This window comes from Pipistrellus kuhlii, unplaced genomic scaffold (assembly GCF_014108245.1).
Source record: "Pipistrellus kuhlii isolate mPipKuh1 unplaced genomic scaffold, mPipKuh1.p scaffold_m20_p_3, whole genome shotgun sequence".
Lineage (NCBI taxonomy): Eukaryota > Metazoa > Chordata > Mammalia > Chiroptera > Vespertilionidae > Pipistrellus > Pipistrellus kuhlii.
In genome coordinates, this window is record NW_023425529.1 from 39,584,970 (window position 1) to 39,612,319 (window position 27,350).

At 34.2% G+C, this 27,350-nt stretch overlaps 1 protein-coding gene across 11 annotated transcripts in view; it reads right to left on the reverse strand.

Moving 5' to 3' along the window:
- SCAF11 (SR-related CTD associated factor 11) overlaps window positions 1–27,350 on the reverse strand; it is a 76,069-nt gene that overhangs the window by 16,730 nt on the left and 31,989 nt on the right. For 7 of the 11 annotated variants that reach the window (XM_036456173.2, XM_036456179.2, XM_036456176.2 and 4 more), the window contains 3 exons: window positions 16,769–16,846; window positions 12,057–12,157; window positions 9,866–9,918 (listed from right to left, as the gene is read on the reverse strand). In XM_036456173.2, coding sequence (XP_036312066.1) covers window positions 9,866–9,918; window positions 12,057–12,157; window positions 16,769–16,846 — 232 coding nt within the window. Of the gene's footprint in view, window positions 1–9,865; window positions 9,919–12,056; window positions 12,158–16,768; window positions 16,847–21,185; window positions 21,355–27,350 lie in introns of all 11 variants that reach the window. The other 4 variants (XM_045587936.1, XM_036456175.2, XM_036456181.2 and 1 more) reach the window with 3 other exon arrangements.

Below are 27,350 nucleotides of genomic sequence, written 5' to 3' on the forward strand. Positions count from 1 at the left end.
CAATACTTAATGCATATGTACTGTTTACATAGCATTTCTTCATTTGGAAGCCTATCTTAAGAAGCCAGCATTAGACTAAAAGCTCTCTATGAGAAGAATGTTAGTTTTCTGGCCAATGAAAAGTGTGAAAATCTAGTCCAAAGATATTTCACATATTTCTGTGTAATTCTGAGCAGTGATAACTGAGCAGCTCTCATAAAAATCAAAAGTGTGGATTTATCTAAATTGTGATTTCCTGGAGATCATTTCACAAATCTGCCCTACTCATTTACATGCCTTTGGACAGCAGTTTTATGTATTTTCATTTAATACTTATCAAAGTAATGCACAAAGTAAAGAAGTTAAAAAGTTGCCTAGCCAACGTGGCTCAGTGGTTGAGCCCTAACCCTGAACCAGGTCATGGTTCGATTCTCGGTCAGGGCATATGCCTAGGTTGTAGGCTCGACCTCCCATGTGAGGCATGCAGGAGGCAGCCTAACAATGATTGTCTCTCATCACCGATGTTTCTATTTCTCTCTCCTCCTTTCCTCTCTGAAATCAATAAAAAAATATATTAAAAATAGTCGAAACCGGTTTGGCTCAGCGGTAGAGCGTCGGCCTGCGGACTGAAAGGTCCCAGGTTATTATAGATTCCGGTCAAGGGCATGTACGTTGGTTGCGGGCACATCCCCAGTAGGGGGTGTGCAAGAGGCAGCTGGTCAATGTTTCTCTCTCATTGACGTTTCTAGCTCTCTATCTCTCTCCCTTCCTCTCTGTAAAAAATCAATAAAATATATATTTTTTAAAATATTAAAAATAAAAAATAAAAGAAGTCAAAAAGCACTTCTAGTCTTGCCATTGTGGGTCAGTGGCTGAGTGTCAATCCATGAACCAGGATCATGTTTCGATTCCAGATCAGGGCACATGCCCAGGTTGTAGGCCCAATCCCCAGTAGAGGGTAAGCAGGAGGCAGCCAATCAATGATTTTCTCTCATTCTTGATATTTTTCTCTCTCCCTCTCACTTTCCCTCTGAAGTCAATAAGAACACACACACACACACACACACACACACACACACACACACACACACAAAAAGCACTTCCAGGCTTATAAAGAAAAACTACAGAAATCCCAAGTCTTTATTTTGTTTCCTAAAACACTCATCAAATCCTTTTGCTGTTTCATCTAATATTTATCTCTTTATTTCTAAACTAAAGGCCATTGCATGAAGAGATTTGTGCAACAGGCGTCCCTTCCCTTGACTTCCAGCACCTGGGCCTTCGCTCCAGCCAGAGTCTGCTAGTCTTCATCTTTGCTGCAAACTCTGGAGTAGATCCCTTCACCCTACCCCCAACCTCCCTCTCCACTCCTGTAAATCCTCTTCTCCTCCCCCCAGCTTCCCTCTCATAGCATCTTTGGCCTTCTAATTTGTATACTCACTGATTGGCTGTGGGCATAGTGGAGGTACGGTCAATTTACATGTTTGTCTATTATTAGGTAAGATAACATGCTTATACTATTCTACCTAGGTGTTTTTTGGTTTCAGTTATTTTCTAATTTTTTTAAAAATTTTACTTACAACCACCATTTTCAACCTTTTTCATTTTATGGCACGCATAAACTAATCACCAAAATTCTGTGGCACTCTAAAAAATACCATATTTTTTGCCAACCTGACAAAAAACAATAACAGGTATAATTCTAATTCATTCACACTTGGCAACTGTTGTTCTGTTGGCTGTTGTCACTTTTTTAGTTAACAATCTAAGAGAAAAGAGGTCAGTGTTCCTGACTACTCAGGTATTATATGCTTTAAAAATTCTTGCAGCACACCTGTTGAAAATTGCTGCTACAGAAGATAAAGACTTGTCTCTTATACCACTGACCTATCTCCTTTTCTGCCTTCATCCTAATGTTCTTTTTGATATATCAACATTTGATATAAGCAATATTACATTATAACTATATAAACATTATTCACAACTGAACCATATGCTAAATTATTATTGTTCTTGTACAACTTACTTTTCCTAGGGTTAACAACTACTTTGTTTTCTCTTTTCCTTGTATTCTTATATTATCTATCATTAATTTTCCTAACTCTACAACAAAAAAATAAATCTCTTAATACACTAAAGCATATCAACTCATCCATAATTTGTTGCCCCCACTCTCAGAAATACCATTTCTTTTTCTTTCTCCTGAATTGGTAACTCTCTAACACAGGGGTCCTCAAACTTTTTAAAGTGGGGGCCAGATCACGGTCCCTCAGAGAGCTGGAGGGCCGGACTATATGAACTACTAATTCCTACTGTAACACCTCGGCTGCGCTCACTGCCCAAAAAACCTGGCGGGCCGGATCAGACTCCTCTGCGGGCCGCATGTGGCCCGCGGGCCATAGTTTGAAGACGCCTGCCAGCTGCTGTTCATCTGTCATTCCAGGACTCCTTTATCATCATCCTATTATTCCCATCATCTTTTTCCTGGGTTTGAACTTATTTTATGAATCTCATTGCTCCTTCAGTATTATTTCATTTAGTCAAGCATAAATTACCTTCAGCACAATTATGAGAAAAGGTGCATGAGAATGAATTTTTGAGTTCTTATGTATTTGAGAATGTCTTTAACACCTGATTGATAGTTTGGCAGGATATAGAAATATCTAGATTAGTAATTATTTTCCCCTGAATTTTTAAGGCATTGCCCCATTGCTCCATCTCTTATTCATAATATTCTTTTATATATAGTTTGTTTTCTTTCTCTAGAATAAGCCTCCAGTCTTCACCTGGGTAGTCTCCTTCCCCTACCCTATTTAGCCAGTAATCTGCAGGATAAACTGTTTAACCCCATTCACCCCATGGAAAGATTTTTGTGTCAGCTTTCTGCAAAGAGAGATTACCATTCACCTTGTACAATCACTTTCAAGCTTCTACTAGTTACAGATTCTCTTATCTGCTGTCTCTTTCCTCTAATTCTCTTAAAATTTTTATTTTCTTTCCTGTCATTTTAGTAGGGTTCTGGGAGGGATTAGAGAATTAAACAGGTGCTCATTCTGCTATGCTTAACTGAAAGCTTATTTATTTGAATTCAGCATATCTCAACACATTTCATGAGCCACTAATCCCAAAAGATGTTTTCATGAAAACATCTTTTCCTATAATATAACCCTATATAGCATAGAGCCCTGTCATTGGCAGTCATCCATTTAAATTTGATTAATTTATTTAAAAGTTAATAAAGGTGTAATTAAATGGATTTAGCCTGCACTTAAAAAAGTACTCTATTAACAAATGCATGAAAAGGGGATACTTTTATGCATTACACCAATTATAAACTTTTAGCCTAAAGAACAAAGTAGTATGATAATTCAGTTATCTAGTTTAACTGAAGAATGAAAGTGACATTTCCTTAACAAATTTGCCAAAAGGTATGCTAATCTTTTCTAGTAAAGCAACACCATTTTCATTAAATGGAAAAAATAAACAATTTATATAGCTTTCTTAGAGTCATAAATTTAATGGAAAAACTAGTACAAAACTAAAAGACCAACTTCCAATAAGATTGTCAAGTAGGCCTGCTAAGTTTTAACTAATGTTCTACTAATAATTTCTAATCCAGATAAAAGTTCATAATATCATGTTTTATTCATTAGTTTGTGTGTAACATACCATGTTTCCCCGAAAATAAGACATCTTCCGAAAATAAGACCTACTTACAAGTTTCCTTTTGAGTGAAATATAAGGCATCCTCCATAAATAAGGCCCCCCTAGGCTCTGTCCAGAATGCTATTGCTAAACATGAGAGATTTGGTCCACTGATTCTAAAAGAAATGGAGTCACAAGAAATTCACCAGGAAATTCAGAAATTGGATTGTTATGATGATGTTCCAGAAGATGATGTCATGATTGTCATTGAATAAATGAGTAAATTCTTGATACTGTAGGATTCACAGTTTGTCTGGTTTGTGTTGACAACTACCATACTACTGTACCGTATACAGGTAATAAATTTCCTTTATTTTCATTTAACAATAAATGTGTACTGTATTCTTCTTCATGGAAAAATAAGACATTCCCTGAAAATAAGACCTAGAGCATCTTTGGAAGCAAAAATTAATATAAGACACTGTCTTATTTTCGGGGAAACAGGGTAAATAACTTCAGGTAGAAAAGAAAGTCACACAAATGTTCAAAGGCAGCCCTTTCCTACTTCAAAAAAATATTTAAGAACTTAAAAAAGGTAAAATTAGTCTAGTGGGTTTGACTCAGTGGATAGAGTGTCGGCCTGTGGACCAGATTCGATTCTGGTCAAGGGCACATGTCCAGGTTGCAGGATTGATTCCCAGTAGGGGACGTGCAGGAAGCAGTTGATCAATGATCCTTTCTAATCATTGATGTTTCTATCTATCTCTCCTTTTTCCTTCTTCTCTGAAATCAATAAATATATATATTTTTTAAAAGCTAAAACTGAGTTCTTCTAAAATCTAGCCAAGTGATCCTAGATAAAGATTTCCTCAAGATGTTCTTTTATAAAAAGAAATTTAAATTATGCTTAATACAGCATGATTCCTATTCAGTGTAACTTGAATAAATAAAGATGATCTTCCTACTAACTTTACCTTTACCTTAATTTTGTCTTTTATTTCTTGCTTATTAGTTCATTTGCCCTGAACTTTGAGACCATTATAAGTAACATTTACAGGTTCTCTTAGTCTTCTAATAAGGTCATTTGTTAATAATATATAAGAAATCTTGTAAGAAATGTAAAAATTAAAGGTTAAAATTTTATGGCTTATGAACTTTATAAACGTTAGCCTAAAAAAAAACAAAAAAAAACCTGATTGATCACATTTCTGAAAGATAAGCCAAAATAATCAAGGTTAGTTGGTCTATAAAATAGGGAACAGACACTATGCTATCGAAGTGATAATTTTATATTAGAAATTATTTTTGAACTCAAAAGTACATCCAAACAAAGCCAAAAGAACGAGGCAATAATTTGAAACAAATTCTGGACATCAAATAACTTAATGTATAAATGTTTCAGTGTACAAGTCTAAAGATAAGTGCTCTTTGAGGGAGAAAATCCTTAATACCATTAATGCAAGTAAAAACAACTTTTAACTTTAATAACTTCTTAATATCAAATAACCAATGTTCTATTTTTCTCCAATTGTCCATAAAGTTTTACTTTTTATAACATTAGGATACAAATCCAAATAAGATCCACACACTCTTACTGGCTGAATGTTTGTGTGTGTGTGTGTGTGTGTGTGTGTGTGTGTGTCTGTCTGTCTCTCTCTCCCTCTCTCTTTTTTTTTTTAGATATATTTTATTGATTTTTTTACAGAGAGGAAGGGAGAAAGATAGAAACGTCAATGAGAGAGAAACATCGACCAGTTGCCTCCTGCACACCCCCTACCAGGGACATGCCCGCAACCAAGGTACATGCCCCTGACCGGAATCGAACCCGGGACCTTTAAGTCCGCAGATCAACGCTCCACCACTGAGCCAAACCGGTTTCGGCTGAATGTTTGTCTCCTAATCTACAGGTTCTGCTCAATCCGTTATTAAACTCCTTGAAATTTTTTGACTAAAGAAACCAGGTTATTAGGTCTAGTAATAATTAATGTCGTTTTCTAATACTTTTTTTAAATCGAATTTATTTAAACAATACAACAAAATTTAATCAACAATATAGTTGCCGTTGTTTTCTACTACTTGTGCCCAACGCTCAGGAAGCATTTTAATCCCTCTGTTGTAAAATTCTTGTGATTTTGATGCAAAAAATTCGGTCAATGCATTTTTGAGGCATTCTTCATTATTAAATTTTTTTCCAAGAAGAAAGTTTTGAAAAGAACGAAACAAATGGTAATCGGAAGTGGCAATATCAGGAGAATATGCAGGTTGAGGGAGAACTTCCCATTCCAACTGGCGCAGTTTTTCAGCAGTGATTCTTGCAGTATGCGGTCGTGCGTTATCGTGGTGAAGAATTACGCCCTTCCGATTAATCAGCGCGGGTTCTTTTTCTCTTAAAGCTTGGGCTAACCTTTCCAATTGGGCACTATACACTGCACTTGTAATGGTTTGGTTAGAATTTAGGGGTGTCGAACTCAATCAGAGAAGGGGCCAAAATCTAAAATCCAGCCTAAATCGCGGGCCGAATGGTTTACTGAACAGTCATAAACTGTCATTGTGATGGAAACGCAGCGGAGTGCAGTGATGACAGCACGGTGCGGGCCACATTGCAAGGCCTGGCGGGACGGATTTGGCCCGCGGGCCTTGTGTTAGACACATGTGGGTTAGATGGTGAAAGTTCATAATGAAGAATTCCTTTAAAATTCCACCAAACACACAACATCACTTTTTTCGCATGCAAGTCAGGTTTTGGCGTGGGCTGTGGAGCCTCAGTTTTGTCCAACCATTGAGGCCGCCTTTTCAAATTAACAGACAGCACCCATTCTTCATCTCCGGTAACAATTTGCTCTAAAAACGACAAACGGTTTTGACGAGAGAGGAGCGAACTGCAAATTGTGACTCTTTGATTATGCTTGTTGTCGGTCACCTCATGAGGAACCCATTTTCCAAACTTTTGGACTTTGCCAAGTGCACGCAATTGATTGGAAATTGTTTTTTGTGAACAATTTAAAGTTGTCACAAGCTCTTGTTGGGTAATTTGAGGATTTTGCACCAAAAGAGCTTGAAGAGCTTCTTGATCAAAATTGGACACACGGCCTCGACCACTCTTGTCATCTAACGAAAAATTTCCCTCGCGAAATTTCTCAAACCAATGCTGGCATTTTCTGGCGCTAACTGCATCTTGACCAAGAGCACTACAGATGTTTTTTGCAGCCTCACTTGCTTTTCTTCCTAATTGGAACTCGTAAAGCATGCAGTGCCGAATATGCTCTTCATCCGCCATCTTCTTAGCCCTAGTTTTGCAACAAAAACCAAACCAAACACAAACTTTTTCAAGCAAAACTTGTTAATTGCACTTCACACGTTCTGTAGATACCACGTGTTTGAAGGTTATGTCAATACAAGTCAACGCCAAGCAAGATTTTAAACGAATGTTTAAAAACGACATTATTACTAGACCCGATATTTGTCTGTGGTCTAAATTTTGCTGATTGCATCCCCTTGTCATTTAACATACATCTCAACTCTGTACATCTTGTAAATTAGTAGTTGGATTTCTTAATAAGATGCAGGTTTGTTTTGGCTTTCAGGGTTGTTTTTTTTTTTGTCACACTAATGTATACTTGCTATTATTTACTTCCATAAAGAAATACTTAAAAAATAAATTTTTGTTACTCCTCACCGAGAATATTTTTCCATTAATTATTTTTAGAGAGTGAAAGGGAGGGGGAGAGACAGAGAGAAAGAGAAAAATCTATGTGAGACACATAGATTGGTTGCGTTCCATACATGCCCTCACCCGGGCTGGGGATCAAGCCTGCAACTGAGATACATGCCCTTAATTGGAATCGAACCCAGGACCCTTCAGTCCACAGACTGCTCCTCTATCCTCTCAGCCAAATGTCTGGGGCAAGGAGTATTGTGTCTCTCCTTTTGTGATGCTAAAAGCCAATGCTGATCACTTCCTAGATGCATTAATGTACAAAATGCTAATATTCAAATTCTATACTTTTATCTTCATTTGTTGAAATACTTCTAAAAATATTTAACTTTCCTTTACTGCCCGTTCAATTATTCTGATGTGTAGTTTACTTAGGAAAGGCAAGATAGATGTCTGAATCTTTTCTGTTATAAATGTACCAGTTTAACAGAGTTAACTTCTTAGCATCCTCCAAAATAGACCCATTAGTTGTTACATTTATTTAAATCTGTGTAATTTCATTAAACATTATATACTTAATGAAATACAAACTATTTCATTAAGTATATAATGTATTTCAATGCAGGGGGGGGAAATTGACAAAGTTAGATGTATTAAACTTTCCAAGTAAAAGGTGACATCATAGAAAAATGAAATGGATAATCAGTACCCAGTACTCCACAAATGAATCCAAAACTCGTTCAATTAAAACATTTCCACATAATTACCTTGATCACTTACATATAAAAATAAAATGAGTATTTCTGCCTATCCTAAATCACACAATGTCTTCAGACATATTCACTTAAACAGACACAACATTAGGTTACAGGCCTTGAACAATGTTAACTTTCTGGCATAAACTTTTTTTTTTTTTAAGAACTATAATTTAAAATTAGCTATTCACTATTAAATTAGCTTGGAATATTCACTAAAAACTTTCTAAATATTTCATATTCTGATTAGTAAAACAAATTCTCAAATCCAAATAAGTCATACAGCCTTATAAATGGTCTTCACTACAGTGAAGCACTTGAGGTTAGATCTGCCTATGTCTTCTCTCTCTAAAAATAAGTCCAGGCAAGAGATATATACTTAAAAGAAAATTATAGTAGACTTAAAACTAAGGTCAACATAGTAAGAGCAGGCCAAATTATCTAGAGAAAATCTACCATATCATTTACTCTTTCTCACCAGTAAATTTTATATCAGATCCTAGAGTTACCAAAGTCCAAACATTAAAAAGGGATGTTTACCTATGGCAATGATACCGAAAAATAAAGAAGTTTGATATCTAAGGTTTGCTAACAAAAGAAAAATGCTCATCTAATCAGTAAATCCTTTCAATACAATTTCACTTTAATAACAACTTATCAAAGGCAGAACACTTATTAACCTATAAATATGAGATCTATAGACATGAGAGACCATGTTAATTCAAATCATAAACACAATAACCACCACCAAACTTTGTATTCATAATGTAAAACAATGAATTTGATAACTTTTAAGAATAATAAATTCATTAATTCTTTATATCTATAAAGAAAAACTGTAATCTAGCCTGGAAATTAAATGTTCACCTCCTTGCTTACAAACAGTTAAAAGTAAGTTGCTCTTTAGAATATTTAGCCTGAGCTCCAAGGAGGAATTACAAGACACTATGGTGTCATTTTTCTCAGACCTTGCCCCAAACCTTTCCTGTACTGGAGAACTATGTACTAGGTGAGAGTGAAAGATAGGAATATTTAACTGTTCATGTAGATAAATATGTTAAGAGGTGCTTTATCTCCAAAGTTTCAAATTAGAAGTGTGGCTGGAGACCAAACCACCTCTTCCTCTGGGAACTGTGAAATAACTTCACTGTCACAAGCTTCCCTTGCTACAGCTTACCGTACTTTATCTCATCTCCCCTAAATTCTTCTGCTCTTACTAGAGGCCTGGTGCACGAATTCGTGCACAGGTGGGGTCCCTCAGCCTGGCAGGTGATTGGGGCCAATCAGGGCCCTCTTGCCCAATCTTGACAGGGTGATGGAGGCTGGCTGCCGGGGAAGGACCTTGGGAGGGCTCTAGGGCATGTCCAGCCCGTCTTGTTCAGTCCTGATCGCCAGACCCCAGCAAGCTAACCTATTGGTTGTAGCATCTGCCCCGGTGGTCAGTGCATGTCATAGCGACTGGTGGAATGGCTGAACCAACAGTCAAATGAAGGGTTAGACACTTAGCATATTATGCTTTTATTATATAGGATAAGTTGATTAAGACTGTAATGTAGGTTGCTAATCACCAAGTAATTGAACATATCCTTCTTCTTTTCATCTCCCCCTTTCTCCTGATCCCTTCCTCCAAGATGAGCGTTAAAAAAACACATAAAGTGGGTAGGGAACAGCATAAATAACTCCATGAAAGCAGTTTATATAGGATTTAACAGAATGCACAGAGCTCAGCAGAGTTCTGTGATGATTGTTTTCCAAACCAAAATGTTACTAAGAACAACTCTGGCACAAGCACTAAAGTAAGAAACAAAAAAAGGTAGAAAAAGTCACTTACTGTGTATCTTCAAGTCATAAAGCTTTCCACTTAATAGACCTCCTATGTTTTTTCTGTAAACATTAAAAAAGGTGAAATAATTAAGATAAAACTGTCATTTTGCTCATTTATTTTCAATTTCCTGCCCACTAAAATGAATTTTATTAGGCACAGAGTTTTATATTCTAGCAAAGAAAGTATAACTAGTTGCCCCTCCCCATCCCAATGACTGACAATGGAGGTTTACTACCAAGAAACAAAATATCACTGCGATACCTTCCTCTAGAATTGACAGAAATAATCAGAAAGAAAGGGTGTCTTTCAGGGTTTTACTGCTCTAGAAAGGAGAAACAACACTGGATACTGCTGAAGTGTGAAGAGACTAGGAATTGGTAGTACACATAAGACTGAATGGGAGGAATGCTAAATAATTTCCAAAAGGCTCTAAAAAATATACTGTAAATATCCAATAGCTGAGAGATTTTCCACTTTGGGATAAATCATTAAGGGTCTGACTTGATGGGCAAAAGCAAATTATTATTTTATATATTATTTCCTTATACCATCTCCCCCCACCATATATCCATGAGAAAAAGCAGTTAAGCATGTGGACTACCTCAGCTAAATTAGCCCCACTGTAGAACCCTGTTATAGGTCATATAGTGCTGACCACTGCTCTCTCAGCAACAGCCAAGAGAATTAGGGTAATTCAGAGAAAGCACAAAAATGTATATCCATGACATTGTCACAGCCAGTGATAGGAGCTATATTATGAATGAAGGCAGCAAAGGTATTTCTTCATTATACCTGGGAAAAGTGTGCTGCTATCTACTATGTAAACATATGTACATAAATCAAAACTGACTCTGATAAAGTTAAAAGAAAATGAAAATTAAGGCTACTCTAATGCAGCTAATGTGGGTTTATGGGTAGGTTCTTGCAGTGGATGTTTCATTAATCTCTTAAAATCATATACAAACTTTGTAAGTAGGTTCTATGACATGTTTTTCTAGAAGATGTCTGCAGTTTTCTTCAAATTCTCAAAGAAGTCTGTAACTTCCCAAAAGTTAAGACCTAGAGAACTATAGTAAATTAGTTGCATGGTTTAATAAATCTCAGGGACTACTATCAATTATTTTGGTAACAAAATAAATGTACTCTCTTAAGAAATTAGCATTCTGATGAAATGTGATAATGAATTACAAATTTAATTATGAATCTTACAGTACACTGACTTAAGAATTTAACTTTTAGATAGCTCAAAATATATTTCAGATCAAAATGGGCTTAAATTTTAAATGTACCAGAAGTTATTTTAAGTATTAAGAATAAGTTAATTTCCAATATATTACTAACACAATTGAGATGAAAAAAATACTTTAAAAAACTATTAAACTAGAATACTAAGCACTATATTTCTAGGCAATTATGTTTACCAACAGCAATTAAAGAAACAAATACAAACATGTTAAATTTTTTAAAAACAAACAAACATATATACAGTAAGTGGCAAAAATACAAAGAAGCACAATGAGAAAAATAATAAGTAGTTTGAATTATAACTGTCTCATGAAGTATGGTGAGCTATACCATAAGTTACTTTCTACTTTTTATACCTAAACACTAGAGCAGTGCTATTCAAAATGTGGTCTGTGCACCAGTACTTATCCATTATTGGTTGTGATAGGTACAAATATGATAAGCATTCAGAAAATTTTACACTACTGTAACACTTTTATTTTATAAAAATATCAATCTAAATCCAGATTAAACAAAAAAAAACAAAACTAAGAAACCCAATTCCTCAGAGATATAGCTGAATCTGGCTGGTGTAGCCCATTGGCTGAGCATCAACCTATGAACCAGGAGGTCACAATTCAATTCTTTGTCAGGGCACATGCCCGGGTTGCAAGCTTGATCTCTTATAGGAAGCAGCCAATCAATGATTCTCTCTCATCATTGATGTTTCTATTTCTCTTTCTTTCTTTCTTCCTCCCTGAAATCTATTTTTAAAAAATAAATTAAAAAAAGATAGAGTTCAAATTATATTCTCAGATTTCAGCTGGTCCTTCCTTAAATTATCCAGTATATGCTTTAAAAGAAGTAATTAAATATATTTAAATGTCACATCATTTAAAAATGTACTCAATTTTGTTACTAGCTACCTTCTGATTCTATACATTAGATTCCATGTCTAAAGTTCATTACTAACCTCATACAGCTTTTAGAATTTTCATGACAGGAGAGCTGTTTCTTAAAAGAACTTTCGTTTATGTTGTCTTTTGCGTCTCTCAACTGTCTTTTTACTTGAACCTATAAGAAAAGCAAAATCACTTATTTAGAGTGATAATCTAGTATCACAAATCATAACCTATCAGTTCTCCCTTGAAAATTTAAAATTGTCTGAATGAAACTTTGGCCCAAATATATATGCTTATTCATTCGAGCAAGCTAAATTATAAACTTAATATATATGCTAAGCTCTGGGGAAACAAATTAGGGGAGATAGGCATAGGAACAGATTAAGTGCTCATCATAGAGATATAATCACAGATCAGCATATACAATGACTGAATATTAACTCTAGCCCAAACCGGTTTGTCTCAGTGGATAGAGCGTCGGTCTGCAGACTGAAGGGTCTCAGGTTCGATTCCGGTCTAGGGCATGCACACTGGTTGCGGGCACATCCCCAGTAGGGGGTGTGCAGGAGGCAGCTGTTCGATGTTTTTCTCTCATTGATGTTTCTAGCTCTCTGTCCCTCTTTCTCTCTCTTCCTCTCTGTAAAAAATCAATAAAATATATTTTTTTTAAAAGAAAATTAACTCTAGAAAAGACTTTAATGAATACATGGTTTATGAATTGGTCTTAGAGAATGAGTAAAATTTGTCTAAGGAAAAAGATTACTCTAAATTAAGTAAAGAACCCAGAAGCCAATGCAGATGGGGAAGGTGATATAAAGTATTAGGACCATATTATAAAGGGCCTTGAATAATAAAACAATTCTATAGGAATCAGAGAGTAGGTGAGGTTTTTAAAGCAAGTAAATGAGATGATCAAATATATATATATATATATATATATATATATATATATATATATACACACACACACACACACACACACACACGCACACACACATATATATGTGTGTGAGTGTGTGTATTAACTTTGGCAATAATGTGAAGAATGAAGCAGTTAAGGAGAAACTATAAAAGCCAAAAAACCAGAAGCTCTTACAATGCATAGTCTAGATTTATGCTGAGAAAACAGTCACTAGCCACATAAGGCTAGTGAGCACTTAAAATGTGGCTGGTCTGAATTGAGATGCACTCTACCTGTACAATATACACAGGAGTTCAAAGACTTAGGACAACAACAAAAACAGAAAATCTCTCAATAAAAATTCTTTTAAAATATTACATGTTGAGCCGAGACTGGTTTGGCTCAATGGATAGAGCGTCGGCTTGGGGACTGAAGGGTCCCGGGTTTGATTCCGGTCAGGGGCAGGTACCCTGGTTGCGGGCATATCCCCAGTAGGGGGTGTGCAGGAGGCAGCTGATCGATGACTCTCACCCATCGATGTTTCTAACTCTTTATCTCTCTCCCTTCCTCTCTGTACAAATCAATAAAATATATTTTTTTTAAAAAATAAATAAAATATTACATGTTGAAATAGATATGTTGAATACATGTTATAAAATTTTGCGGGTTTTTTTTACATTTTTCATATCACTATTAAAACTTTTAAATTACAGATTGGCTTGTATATTTCTATTGGCAGAACCAGTCTGGATGGCAGCATGAGAGTCTACTAAGAGTTAATAGCAGAGACATGAAGAAACAAATTTAAGAAGACATTGAGCAAAAGGACTAGGTAAAAATGGATGAGAAGAAATAAAAGAAAAATTCCCTGATACTTTTTGGATTTGTTAATGTTCATTCCTTTTGTATTAGATGAAGATATCCAACAAATGGTTGAAAATACAAGTCTGGTTCTAAGAAAAAATATCTGGGCTAGTGACAGAATTTTAGGAGCTGTATAAATAAAGATAGTACTGATAGCTACTGAAGCAGCTGAGAAGACTTAAGGGGAAAGTATACCTAGAGAATTCAAAGGAAGACCCGATGCTTTAAGGAAAAGTAAGAAGGCAGGGAGATGGCAAAGAAGGTTGTAAAAGGTGGTAAAAGAAAAACACATACATATACATACATATTCTTACATATATACCCATAAGAGAAGTAAACCTAGAAGCCAAAGGAAATAAAAATACTCAATAGCATTACATGCAGAAAGGATGGGACTGGCCAGTCAGAGATTATTCTGGCCCTTAGTGAGAACAGTTTTAGAAACACAAAATGACAGAGGTGAATTGTCAATGGAACTGGGGGAATTGAAAAAAATGGAGTAAGTAAATATAGATGTCTCATTCAAGTTAAGCTGTAAAGGGAAAAGGATAAGATTCAAAAGAAGCAAAGGAAAATATTCAGAGTACAAGGATAATATCACATATAATAAATACCTTGTTAAGTTTGACAAAACTCGATAAACAGTACACTAAACTTTTAAGCCTCATTAAATAAAACAAATTCTTATTCCAAGAATAAAATTTCACATGAAGCAAAAGAACAAAATTTTGTAAGAAAATATATTTGGAAACTAGCTCGTGCTAATGAACCATCAGCAACATAACATATATTCTAGAACATCTTTCAGAGAAGTCATGCTCTAATTTTGATAACATTACACAATTATATCTTTTCTCCAAAATATATATACTAATTTGAATAGATGTGCAGACTTAATTACAATCAAAATCATTTTTCATGTATATTTTTATTTGAATGGCAGTCTTATTTGTACATTGAGATTCATTTGTTAAAAATACAACAAACTGCTGAAACTGGTTTGGCTCAGTGGTAGAGCGTCGGTCTGCGGACTGAAGTGTCCCAGGTTTGATTCTGGTCAAGGGCATTGGTTGCGGGCACACCCGGTAAGGGGGTGTGCAGGAGGCAGCTGGTTGATGATTCTCTTTCATCGACGTTTCAAGCTCTCTATCTCTCTCCTTTCCTCTCTGTAAAAGAATCAATAAAATATATTTTTTAAAAAAATACAACAGACTGGCTGGTGTTTCTTAGTGGTTGAGTGTCGACAGATGCACCAAAGGTCACAGGTTAGATTCCTGATCAGGGCACACTACTTGATCCACAACAGGGGGCACAAAAGAGGCAGCCAATAGATGTTTTGCTCTCATGTCGATGTTTCTCCCTCTCTCTCTCTAAAAATCAATAAAAGGTATTTAAATATATATGTGTGTGTGTGTCAAAACAAAATAAAATATAAATACCTATAATGACAACATCTAGTGCTTAAATAGTTGTATGTTGTTTCCATTCCCTTCCTATTCACACAGAGAGCAACCAAGCAATCACAGACTTATAATGCTACTTGGGAACAGTATTTTTCACATCAATGGCATCATATATGTATATATTGAATACTCCCATTTTTAGCTGTATATCCTTTGTGACTTGTTAGAGATATCTCAAGAAATCTCCTCCTTAAAGACAAATACCGTTATGATTTCACTTATATGTGGAGTCAAGTGGACAAAATAAACAAAATAGAAACAGATTTATAGAGAACAAACTTTTAAAAGGGAATTGGGTGAAATAGGTGAAAGGATTAAAGAAAAAAAAAATCATAGACAGAGACGACAATATGGTGATTACCAGAGGGGAAGGGTGGTGAGAAATGTAGAAGAGAATAAAGGGAGTGTAAATGATGACAAAAGACGACTTGATTTTGGGTGGTGAACACATAATACAATATGCAGATGATGTATTATAGAATTGCACACTTGAAACCTATATAATCTTATTAACCAATGTCACCCCAATAAAGTCAATAACATTAAATAAATAAAACAATTTTCTCTTAAAAACAGTCATAAAAAAAAAGGCTGAGAAATGTTCCAGATAAAAGACATGAGACATAAAACAACACTTTCTTTTGCTATAAGAGACATTCTTGGAACAAAGGCAACATCCAATTATAATATATATATAAGTTTAAAAATCTCCTTATACATTTTTTATTTAACTACTTACTGCCCATTTCTCTTTTCACCTTTTACTCACTAACTCAGGAATATGTTCCTATTTCTTTTATTTGTAAGCCAAAAATGTGAACACAAGTCATAATCATGGTTTATAATAATTAACATCAATAGCGTTGATTGTGTGTGTGTGTGTGTGTGTGTGTCAAAACAAAATAAAATATAAATACCTATAATGACAACATCTAGTGCTTAAATAGTTGTATGTTGCTTCCATTCCCTTCCTGTTCACACAGAGAGCAACCAAGCTATCACAGGTGTGTGCATCTCAGAGATGTGATTAAGATTAAGCACTATAGCCGAAACCAGTTTGGTTCAGTGGATAGAACATCGGCCTGAGGGCTCAAGGGTCCCAGGTTCCATTCTGGTCAAGGGAATGTACCTTGGTTGCAGGCACATCCCCAGTAGGTGTGCAAGAGGCAGCTGATTGATGATTCTCTCTCTATCCAATTAACCAGTAAATGTTTTTTGAAATAAATGTCCTCACACTAAAAATATTTTTAAAATTTAAATTTTCTGTAAATATGACATAATGTGAACTTCTTTTAGAAATCTAATATATTTTGTAGAAAAATATAACGTGACTACTATTAATATATCCTCTTTAGTGGGCAAAGAAAAAAAAAAAGAATTTCTGAATCCTTGTAGAAAAGTCTGGGTTTGTCATGCTAAGGGGGAATGTTAATCACATATTAAAGCTAAAGTTGAACAAGTCACAAATTTATTCAAACTGGAACTCTTTTAAAACAAAATTGAATTAAGTTTGTATTTATACTGTTCATATTGCAAAATAAAATCTAAGCCTTACCTTAACACAACCTTCCAATGCACTGATTTTAAACACTGCTTGAAAACGTTTTCGGTCAATGGGACATGACGCCTGTGTCTGAAAAATGAATAACAATTTATAACTTTAAAAATGTTTCTTTAGAATAAAAATTAATATATAACAAACACATTTGGACAGGAAACAGAAAAATATTTTTTCTTCTTTCACAGGTGAGGATAAAATACTTTGTGCCAGTACCATGCCAGAGTAATAAATAACTTAAATTTGTTGAATTCATCCAAATACTTATTGAGCATCTACTGTATGCTAGGTAAGTGAAATACGATGAAGAGAAATAAGATCTCTGTATACCTAGGAAGACCTGCTTGTCCAGTTAAGAACTACTAGGCTGAAGTCAACAGCTCTATGATCAAAAGCTCTTGAGCAACTCGAAATCAGCTGTAAAAGGAAGGGCAGATACAGGTCCTTTACAGATTTTAATATTCTATGACAATATTGCCTCTAAAAATAAATTATTTTGAATAGGAAGTTAAGCCAGCAGTAAAACCTTTTTTTTAAAGATATGAAGAAAATTAAGGATTCCTCTATTCCTACCCCAGCCACCTAGATGCCCTCTCCAGAAGTAGTTTCTTATATACCCTTTTGGAGATAAACCAATGCATATACATACATATGTATATTTTTAATATAAAATATGCCTAATTCATATGCTGATTGAATTTTATTTTTCTTAATTATATACTTTAGTTCATATTACTATTTCAAAACTGCCTCATTCTTAACAGCACAGTATGCCACAATATTTTTAATTTTATGTTTCCTTTTTATGAGTTAGGTTGAGCATATTTTCATATTTTTAAGATAAAAAGTATTCACGCCTTTTGCTTAGCTTTTTTATTAGGTTGCTTTTCTTTTCAAGTGGAATTGCAGGCAATTTTTATAGATTAAGAAAAAATGTCCTGTAATGACTCTGTGATTCTAAGTGAACTTTGTTTTGATGTAAATATATTTCCTATACCTTAAAAATTAATGTGCATCAGCTATAATTTTCTTTGATAATATTAAATATTTGTATAAGAATGGATTTATATTATCTAGACTATTTAAGATGGAGTTGTCTACTAGAATAAAAGGGTAAACACTCTGTAGCCTGTTAAGAAAATACTAAAAGGTGATATTATTAATACCTATGATTTATTAATAACCTAAAAAATGCCCTAGCCAGTCTGACTAAGTGGATAGAGCGTTGACCTGCAGACTGAAGAGTCACAGGTTCGATTCCAGTCAAGGGCACATGCTGGGGTTGTGGGCTTGACCCCCAGGAGTGGACATTCAGGAGGAAGCCAATCAATGATTCTCTCATTATTGATCTCTCTCTCATTTCTCTCTCTCTTCCTCTCTGAAATCAATAAATACGTGTGTGTGTGTGTGTGTGTGTGTGTGTGTGTGTGTGTATAACTTAAAAAATATTTCAAAAAGTAAAACAGGATTTTAACAATTTAATAGTAATAGTCTAAAAGACCATAGAGCCGAAATCGGTTTGGCTCAGTGATAGAGCGTCGGTCTGCGGACTGAAGGATCCCAGGTTCGATTCCGGTCAAGGGCATGTACATTGGTTGCGGGCACATCCCCAGTGGGGGGTTTGCAGGGGATAGCTGGTCGATGTTTCTCTCTCATCAACGTTTCTAGCTCTCTATTTCTCTCTCCCTTCCTCTCTGCAAAAAATCAATAAAATACATTTTAAATAAATAAAAAAATAAATAGATAATAAAAGACCATAGATAGCCTAAAAGACCATGTTATTTTGATAAATTATCTCATATCCCCCAGTGGAAAAAAATGTGATTTTTTTACCATTCTGGATTTTGGCACACATCAAGATACACTTGTGCAAGTATACATAGGCCTGTGCAAGTATACATAGGCCAAACTATGTGTAGCCCTTGATTATATATTTTCACAAAGCCTGAGACGCACTTTGGGAGCAACCAAAATATAAATTGTGTTTATTACTCTGTTAAAATTAAGTAAGTAGGCCTTGATAAAATGCTTTACCACATTCTGAATTAGGAAATGTGACTTTACTATATTAAATTGGGTCAGACTGCCAGAAGTCAGCTCAGCTTACGTCTAAGTACTATGGGTGTAGGATGCTATTACTTTCCCTACAGGAAGCTTAAACTTAAGAAGCTTTACTACAAATGGCAACAGCTGTCCACATTATTTTTAATAATGCACTACAAGTACCAATTCTAGTTCAAAGAACTCAACATCATGAATATGTGATTTACCACATTAGCATTTACTGTATGTAATTCTTAGTCTAGGTTATATTAGCCAAAGAATATTATAAGTAAAAACTTTTAAGTATTTCTTTTTTACCAAAGTTTTTATTTTTTATTTCTATTTTTAAGGTAAATTTTGATAAACATTCCTAAAAAGATAAAATAATAAATGAGAATATGTTCCCTTCAATGTTTAATAAAAAAAATATTAAAATGTGTAAGGCTCTGGATTTATATTCTATTTTCATAGCCTGTCCTTGGGTATAACCTTGCATAAGCAACATAGTCTCTCTGTTTCTCAGTTGCCTTATTAGTGAAATGGAAATACTAATAGAAGTTATTTCTAAGGTGTTTATGGGGGTAAAAATTAATAAACTTGATTGTTTGGAATATATTAAGTATTGTATAAAGTCCCTAAAAACCAACTTTATTGGACTAACAATAAAATAGCTTGGTCCATTAATAAACCACAATATGATGTATACATACCATAGTGGGAAAAGCAGGCTTACAGTTGTATGTTAAACAGAGTTAATAAAGCTATTGTAATAATCATACGTGCACGTCTTTTTCCATATGAACAACTATTAAACCTTCTTTGCCCACCTGTGTACTTGTGAGAGATATGAGTCCTTAATAATCTTTTGATGGAATTTGCAAAGTTCATGACATGAAAATTAAAGTTTATCATTTTGTTATACCTATTTCAATATGTAACACAAAGATCCAAAAAAAAGCCACTATCTGTGTTCAAAAAATATATTCCATATCAGATGCACTGAATCTTTTAAAAACTATGAACTTTTACAATCCCATTTTCTTTATTAAATGTCCTCTGCTGACATCAGTTAAATGGCACTTTTTCCTTTATAATGTTCAAACTGATAGTTTTAACCTGAGCCATTCCATTTTGAACCGTTCTAAATAATGGGGTTCTGAGTAAGATTTTGTTTTTATTCTTTTTTCTGTATGCATAATTGCCATGGATTTATCTATGGATTTCATTTGAAAGGTTCCACTGCTATCATGTAAAAAAGGGAAAAAAAAGAAGAAAAAGTAGTAGTAGTTGGAAAAACATTGCTATCTATTATCACAATCTGCATATACTTACATTTCCTAAAAACAATCTAGTTAACACTAGAAAATAAGTTAATAGGTTTTCTTTGGTTCAGGCTCGGTCAATCAGAAAATTTTCTTAAAACCAAGTTATGGTCTTCAAATTAACAAAAGTAAATAGCTCAGAAAATATGCTACCTAGGATAGATAAAATAAGTTTGCTATTGCTATTGAGAAATGATGATATCCATTTTTGACCTTATTAGCAAAGAGGAAAAAGAAATTCAGTTATTTTGAGTTAAATCTTCATAGCATACTTCAATAAATTAAAACATATTTAAAAATTAAGATCTTCAATTTTTTTGTTAAGAAAAATATAAGCTACTTCAACATAAAGTTCAAAGACACCATCATTACTAGATAGTAAAGCATAAAATTACATATATATAATGTGATGATCAAATAGCTATAATAGAAAAGTTTTACAAATAGATTTTTTTAATTATTTGCACTGTCCTAATTTTAAGGCATTTCCAAAGATCCAGCAGATACCCATTTAGAAAATTCAAAGGCATTTTAATCTTAGTTTCCAGAGTTTGTATCCTAAACTAATTTAATTTTTAAGTTACATGGTTTTAAAAATTCACATTTAAAACTAATGTAGAATATTTTTAACTAACAGAATTGCCCATTCTGCTTAAGATAATTTTAGTTTTGGAGAAAATTATCCCAAATTTTGTTTCACTTATAAACAACAAAAATAAATACCCCTTGATAATTCACCATCTTGATTCCTTATATACAACAAACATACTCTTCATTAATTATTCACCTTTTAAATCAATATGGCTTTCATTTTAATAATTTTTAAAGTACCTAATTTAATTAGTTTCATAATCAAAGCAGTCCAATATCATCATTCAACTCTGTGATATAGCTAGTAAATATAATAGAATTTGATCACTGCTTTACTTTGTAATGTATACTTAAGAACAGAGCCTATTTACATTTTACTGTGAATGCTCTGTATCAGTTAAGGAGACAATTTTGATAGAAAAAAAAAAAATCTTCCTAGTGATTTCAGTAAAACATACCCTAGTATTCTGAAGCGTTGTAAATTCCCAGTTCAGACAAACCCATATTTAAATGTAAGAACAGGAAACCTTCCTTATTTGGGAATTCAGGATTCTTGATTTCTAATATTTCTTGCTTCCTGCTGCTGCTCTATCCTCAATCACAAAGGCTGCCTACAGATAGCCCCTCCTAGAGAGAGAGAAGCAAGTGTTAAAGGTAAGTGCTTAAAGACTAAAGCTCAGTATCTATGTTTAACATCAAGGTTTGTCTGTTCATGGGAATCTCTAGAACATCTATCTCTCCTACTAATAAATACAGCACATTATATAAAACTTAGTTCAAAATCTAATAAATATGATTTAGAAATGCACACCATTAGAGGTTGATGCTTATTTTAAAGTTTTTCACCAGGACCTATCCTTTCTACCATCTTGATGGTTCCAAGATACCTAGCCTGGACCTCCAAAGAAAGTGCTCACCTGTAGTCCGCCTACATGTTCCCTACCACACTTAACCAGTTCTTTCAAGACAGTCCTGGAGACAGTCCTCATCATTCCATATTAGGGAAACTGTGGTTCTTTATTACAGCTTTCAGGAATGTATTCCTAAAGGATAATGGCTATCAGTGAAAATTAACACAAGAAAACAATTTATCTAACTACTCAAAGGAAATCCTTTCGTGTTCTCAAAAATACATTACCACAGTTGGGTAGAATTACTTTTAATTTCTTTTGACATTTAATAGTTAAGACTTTCTTTTTCTAATATAAAAAAATTCTGTAAACTACCTGTATAAATCATTTTACAAACTCTGTTATTTAAAATTAGGCTATACAGAAATATACATTAATTTACCCAACTGGTGAAAATGGACTATTAAGTGAAAGTCTATTACACAGGTAATGAGTGTTCACAATGTACAAATTTTCTTTGTTCTACTAAAGGTTTTACCAGAGGATTAATCTATAAGATGAAAACAATGGAGAATTTGTGAAAATTAGTCACACATTCAAGTTTTGGTGAAATCAGAACTAGCAACTTCTATAATCCACTTTAAGGATGATAATTAGATAGCCCTAAATCACTTATTGCACAACTTGTAACAATTAAATGAAATAATGTATTTGACAATGTTTTATAAATGATAGAGGTAAGGACTAACGGTAGCACTCCACATGTATATTTAAATTATTATTTATAGAGCGCTACACAACAGAGAGGTTCAGAAATAAAGAAAAATATAAATTTTAGGAAAAACTGATTGAAAAAATTCAGACAATAAAATTTTGCTCAATTTGTAATTGAAAAATAGTCTAATCACCAGAATGATGTGAGATTTATATTTGCTGTATAAAGGAACATCTGTATATAAAATACATCAGTAGTCAAGATATGTCAGTCATATTTTGATTTTTGATATTTAATATTACTTCAAGAATATATTCCTCACCTGTCTGCATTGAATACTGTTGTTTGATATCTTCAAGAAGGGTATGTCACCATAGTAAAACTTTCTTCATTTCTAGTCTCATGAGAGAAAACATACCTTTGCCAACTGTCCAATTCTTTTAAATTTCTTTATTGATTAAGGTAGCACATATTTGTCCTCAACCCCGTTTCCATCTTCCACCCCTCCCCACTTATACCTCCATCTCCCTATTGTCCTTGACCACTGATTAAGCTCATATGTATGCACACAAGTCCTTTGGTTGATCTCTCCCTTTTATCCCCACCCCACCCATGGCTCCTTATCTCTGGGTCTGTTCTTGTTCATCAGGCTATGTTGTTCACCATTTCCCCTAGATGAGTGAGATCATGTCCTACTGGAAATATACTTATAAGAATCAAAAATGAGCTGAGGTCGGTTTGGCTCAGTGGTAGAGCGTCGGTCTGCGGACTGAAGGGTCCCAGGTTCGATTCCGGTCAAGGGCATGTACATCAGTTACGGGCATATCCCCAGTAGGGGGTGTGCAAGAGGCAGCTGGTCGATGTTTCTCTCTCATCGAAGTTTCTAGCTCTCTATCTCTCTCCCTTTCTCTCTGTAAGAAATCAACAAAAAAATATATTAAAAAAAAAAAGAATCAAAAATGAGACAAGCAATAATGGTTATGCTGAAAGGCAAATGAATCAGTCTGTAGTGAGTTTCTTTCTGGGCCAACAGTTCTTTTGAGACCCAATCAACTATCCAATTTTTATTTCATTAACCTTACTTTCTCAAACTGAAGCTGTCAGCACTTGATATGAAATGGAAGGCTAAGACAAATAAATTGAAGGAGGGTAATTTGCTTATAGTAAGAAAGTTAATGACATTTTTCAAAAACTACTTAAAATAAAATATTATTTCTTAAAACAGAAAAGAACCCTGGTGGATATCAAGAACTTTGTAATCAATATATTATTGCATGCCCCTTTAAATACAGTAAAAACTCTTGAACACTTCAAGCATGAAATGTTTCCAAGTTCTCAAACTTTTAACTTCTTAAGAGCCAAAATTTAATCACTTATTGGCAACCTGTCAAATCATAAACCCTTAACCAGTATGTGTGTGAAGGGGGTATCTTCTTGTCTATAAGGGTTCATAATTATAATCAGTTGTCACTACCACAGCCATGTGTCAGACTTCTCTAGCTTTCACCTTTCGAATTACTGACAGTTAAGTGCCGCTTAACAATGGGGACACATTCTGAAAAGTGCAATTGCATCATTAGGAGACTGCATTGTTGTGAAAACCTACACTATGTGTTATAGCTATTGCTTCTAGGCTTTAAGCCTGTACAGCATGTGATTATACAAAACAAGAGAGATTAAAATGATGCACTCAAGAAACATGATATTCACTATTCACAATATATATATATGATACTGCTGCCAGTTTAACATAGCATATTGCTTTATAGCAAACTTTTAATAGATAGAAAGAGTAACAATTCTAAAATAACAATTTAAAGTATAATATAGTAAATTATAACCCAGTAACATAGTTGTTTATCTTATCAAGTATTATATACATTATGGTATTGCTACTTTTATACAACTGACAGCACAGTGGGTTTGTTTACACCAGCATCACCCCAAATATGTGAGTAATGCATTGCCCTACAATGCTATGATGGCTATGACTTGAACGTAAAAGGAATTTTTTTTAGCTCCATTACAATCTTACTAGAGGCCCGGTGCATAAAATTCGTGCATGGGTAGGGTTCCTAGGCCTGGCTGGTGATCAGAGCTGACCAGGGCCTCCCTTCCCTGGCTGCTGGCTGCCAGCAGGGGTCTTCCTTTCCCAGCTGACAGCTGGAGCCTTCCTTCATTCCATGCCACCCCCTGGTGGTCAGCTCACATCATAGCGAGCAATCAAACTCCTGGTCTCCTGGTCGAACTCCCAAGGGGACACTTTGCATATTAGCCTTTTATATATATAGATGAGACCACTGTCATATACACCTAGTGGCCAGATTATTATGATCTCTGAATGCATAATCTGGCCACTCAAGAGTGTGTGTGTGTGTGTGTGTGTGTGTGTGTGTGTGTATTAGAGCCCTGATGCATGAATTTGTGCATGGGTGGGGTCTGGCCAGGGGGAGGGGACATGGGCGATTGGTTGGCTTGCCTGCTGGTTAACTCCTAGTCAAGGGGACAATTTGCATATTAGTCTTTTATTATATAGGATATATACTGAGCGGCCAGATTATTATGCATTCAGAGATCATAATAACCTGGCCACTCAGTGTACATGGTCTATAGTGGACCAAAATATTATTATGCAGTGCATAACTAAACTTTAAAATGTGCCAAGTTAAACTTGTGTGCAAATTAAAAACTCTCAATATATTTAGACTGTATTTTGGCTCACAGTATGGGTAAAATAAGTAACTTTCTGGGGCTGATATACTTATAGTGTATTGTCCCTACATATTTCATTAGTTTAAAGGCTATCTTTTATTTATTAATAGTTTCAGATTCTCAGCTCTAATATTGATTCTTTAACAAATAATTCAGTTTTCCTTAATTACTTGTCAAATACTATGTCTTTGTTTACTTCAACATTCTTTTCCTACAATTTTATAAACCAACAGGCTTACCTATTATGAGTTGCTTAAAACTAAACATAGTTTATAGAGGATATGCTTAATCTGGATTTGTTCTAGTATCCTCAAGGGCAAGCAATTTGGCCACTATAGGTTCCATTATCCTAAATCTTCTGTCCCAGGTAAAGTGGATTCTATGAAATACCTAAAGACTGTTAATCACTTTAAAGTCCTTACATGGCTTTTGTTTTAAATAACCAATGAACCCAAATTTTAGACCTTGAAGGGAATGAAACTAATTTTGACTTTGGATATAGATACTTTAAGAGCACAAAAAAGTTCAGGAATGTGTCCAAAACAAATACCCTAGATTATTATATACCTTAACTTTTCTTGTCCCTTACAGAGCACAACTTTTTCAATGCCTAAAATGTTAACGTGAAATAAATAAATGAGTCCTTCTTTTTTGGTTCTTGATATCCATTTTGAATATTTTAATGAACCTTAGTACAAACTTTCAGATAGCTCAGCTGAATTTCTGAAAGACACATAAGACTAGGAAGATGATCCTGAATACATTTTGTACTGTTTTCTTCTTACTACGTATATTTCCAAATGCTGTAAATCTCACTTTGATTTCTATTTTCCTATCAAAAGTGAACATTAGCAAAATTTTAAACAATAGATCAATTTTTAAAAATTATTTTAATTTTAGGATATCCCTTGAAATATTTAAAAACAAATTAGCATTCAGAATCCATGTCTTAAATATCAGATAAACATTGACAAAGTGATTTAAATGACACAATATATAAGAAAGCTTTAGCATAAGGCCAGGCCAATTAGGAGACTCTGAATATAGATATTTCCTAATCCTGAAATCCAAAGTAAACTGTATGCCTTATTTTAAAAACAGGAGAAGTTTTAGGAAAATGAGAGGAAAGAGCTTAATAACTAACCATCATGAAAAAAAACTCCACTAATGCCCTGTAGGCAGGGCTCCGTGGGTAAGCATCAACCTATACACCAGGAAGTCACAGTTTGGTCCCTGTCAGGGCACATGCCCAAGTTGCAGGGGTGTGCAGGAGACAGCAGATCAATGATTCTCTCTCATCCCTAATGTTTCCATCTCTCTCCCTCTCCTTGCCTCTCTCTGAAATCAATAAAAATAAAAATAAAAAAACCCACTAGCAAATCTAAAATCTGATTCTATTTGTCACAGCATATATATATACTTTAAAACACATCTAATTTTTAACAGATCAATAAAAGATTCAAACTAAAAATTTAGTTCAAAGACAAAGTAATTTTGTGAACCAGTATTCATTTATTATATATAATGAATAAATTATTAGTTGATTGTGCTCTTCTTAATGCTCTATTTAATGGTTTATTTAACTGATTTGATGGCTCCTATCCCCATTAGTGACAACAAAATAATTCAGACTATTCTATTTATGTTCCACTTTCATGGTAATTACTTTGATTTAAACAATACCATGACACCTCCATTCCACCCTCATCACAATTTATGGCAATACAGCAGATAAGTATTGTCTTTTAAAAGGAATCTGGCTTCAACAAAATGTTTATATCTAAAAGAGTAACACAAAAGAAAATATTACACACAAGAAAGGTTCTGAATTAACACTATGTATATTATCAAGTCTTTTCAACTTTAAAATATTCAACAATTTAAAAACATAGGTAAGTTTAGCACTGCCTAGTAGGGTTCAATATGTACTTAGTGCACACCTCTAGATACAAATCCTAGAGAAACCTAGAACACATACACCGACCATAATAAAGCTTACGTCTGTGTGAAAGATACATGTGGAGTGTAAAGGAAGAATGGAGAATCATGTCTATTTTATAAACTATAATTTTCATAAGAGTAAAAGACATACTCAGATTATGTTGTTGAACTTCACAATTATGTAATCACTGAAAAGTACAGAATTGAAGTCTTTTACCCATTCAGTAATACTGCTTCTCTACTGGAAGCAAAAATCCCTATTTAAAAAAATTTAATCACAAAGCAAACCAAGATGCACTAAACTCATCACAGATGAAATCTTTAGTTGAGTGGCACAGAAAAATAAGCACTCTTATTTCATTAATCAATGCTCCTTCAAACAGAAATTTATAATTATATAAAAT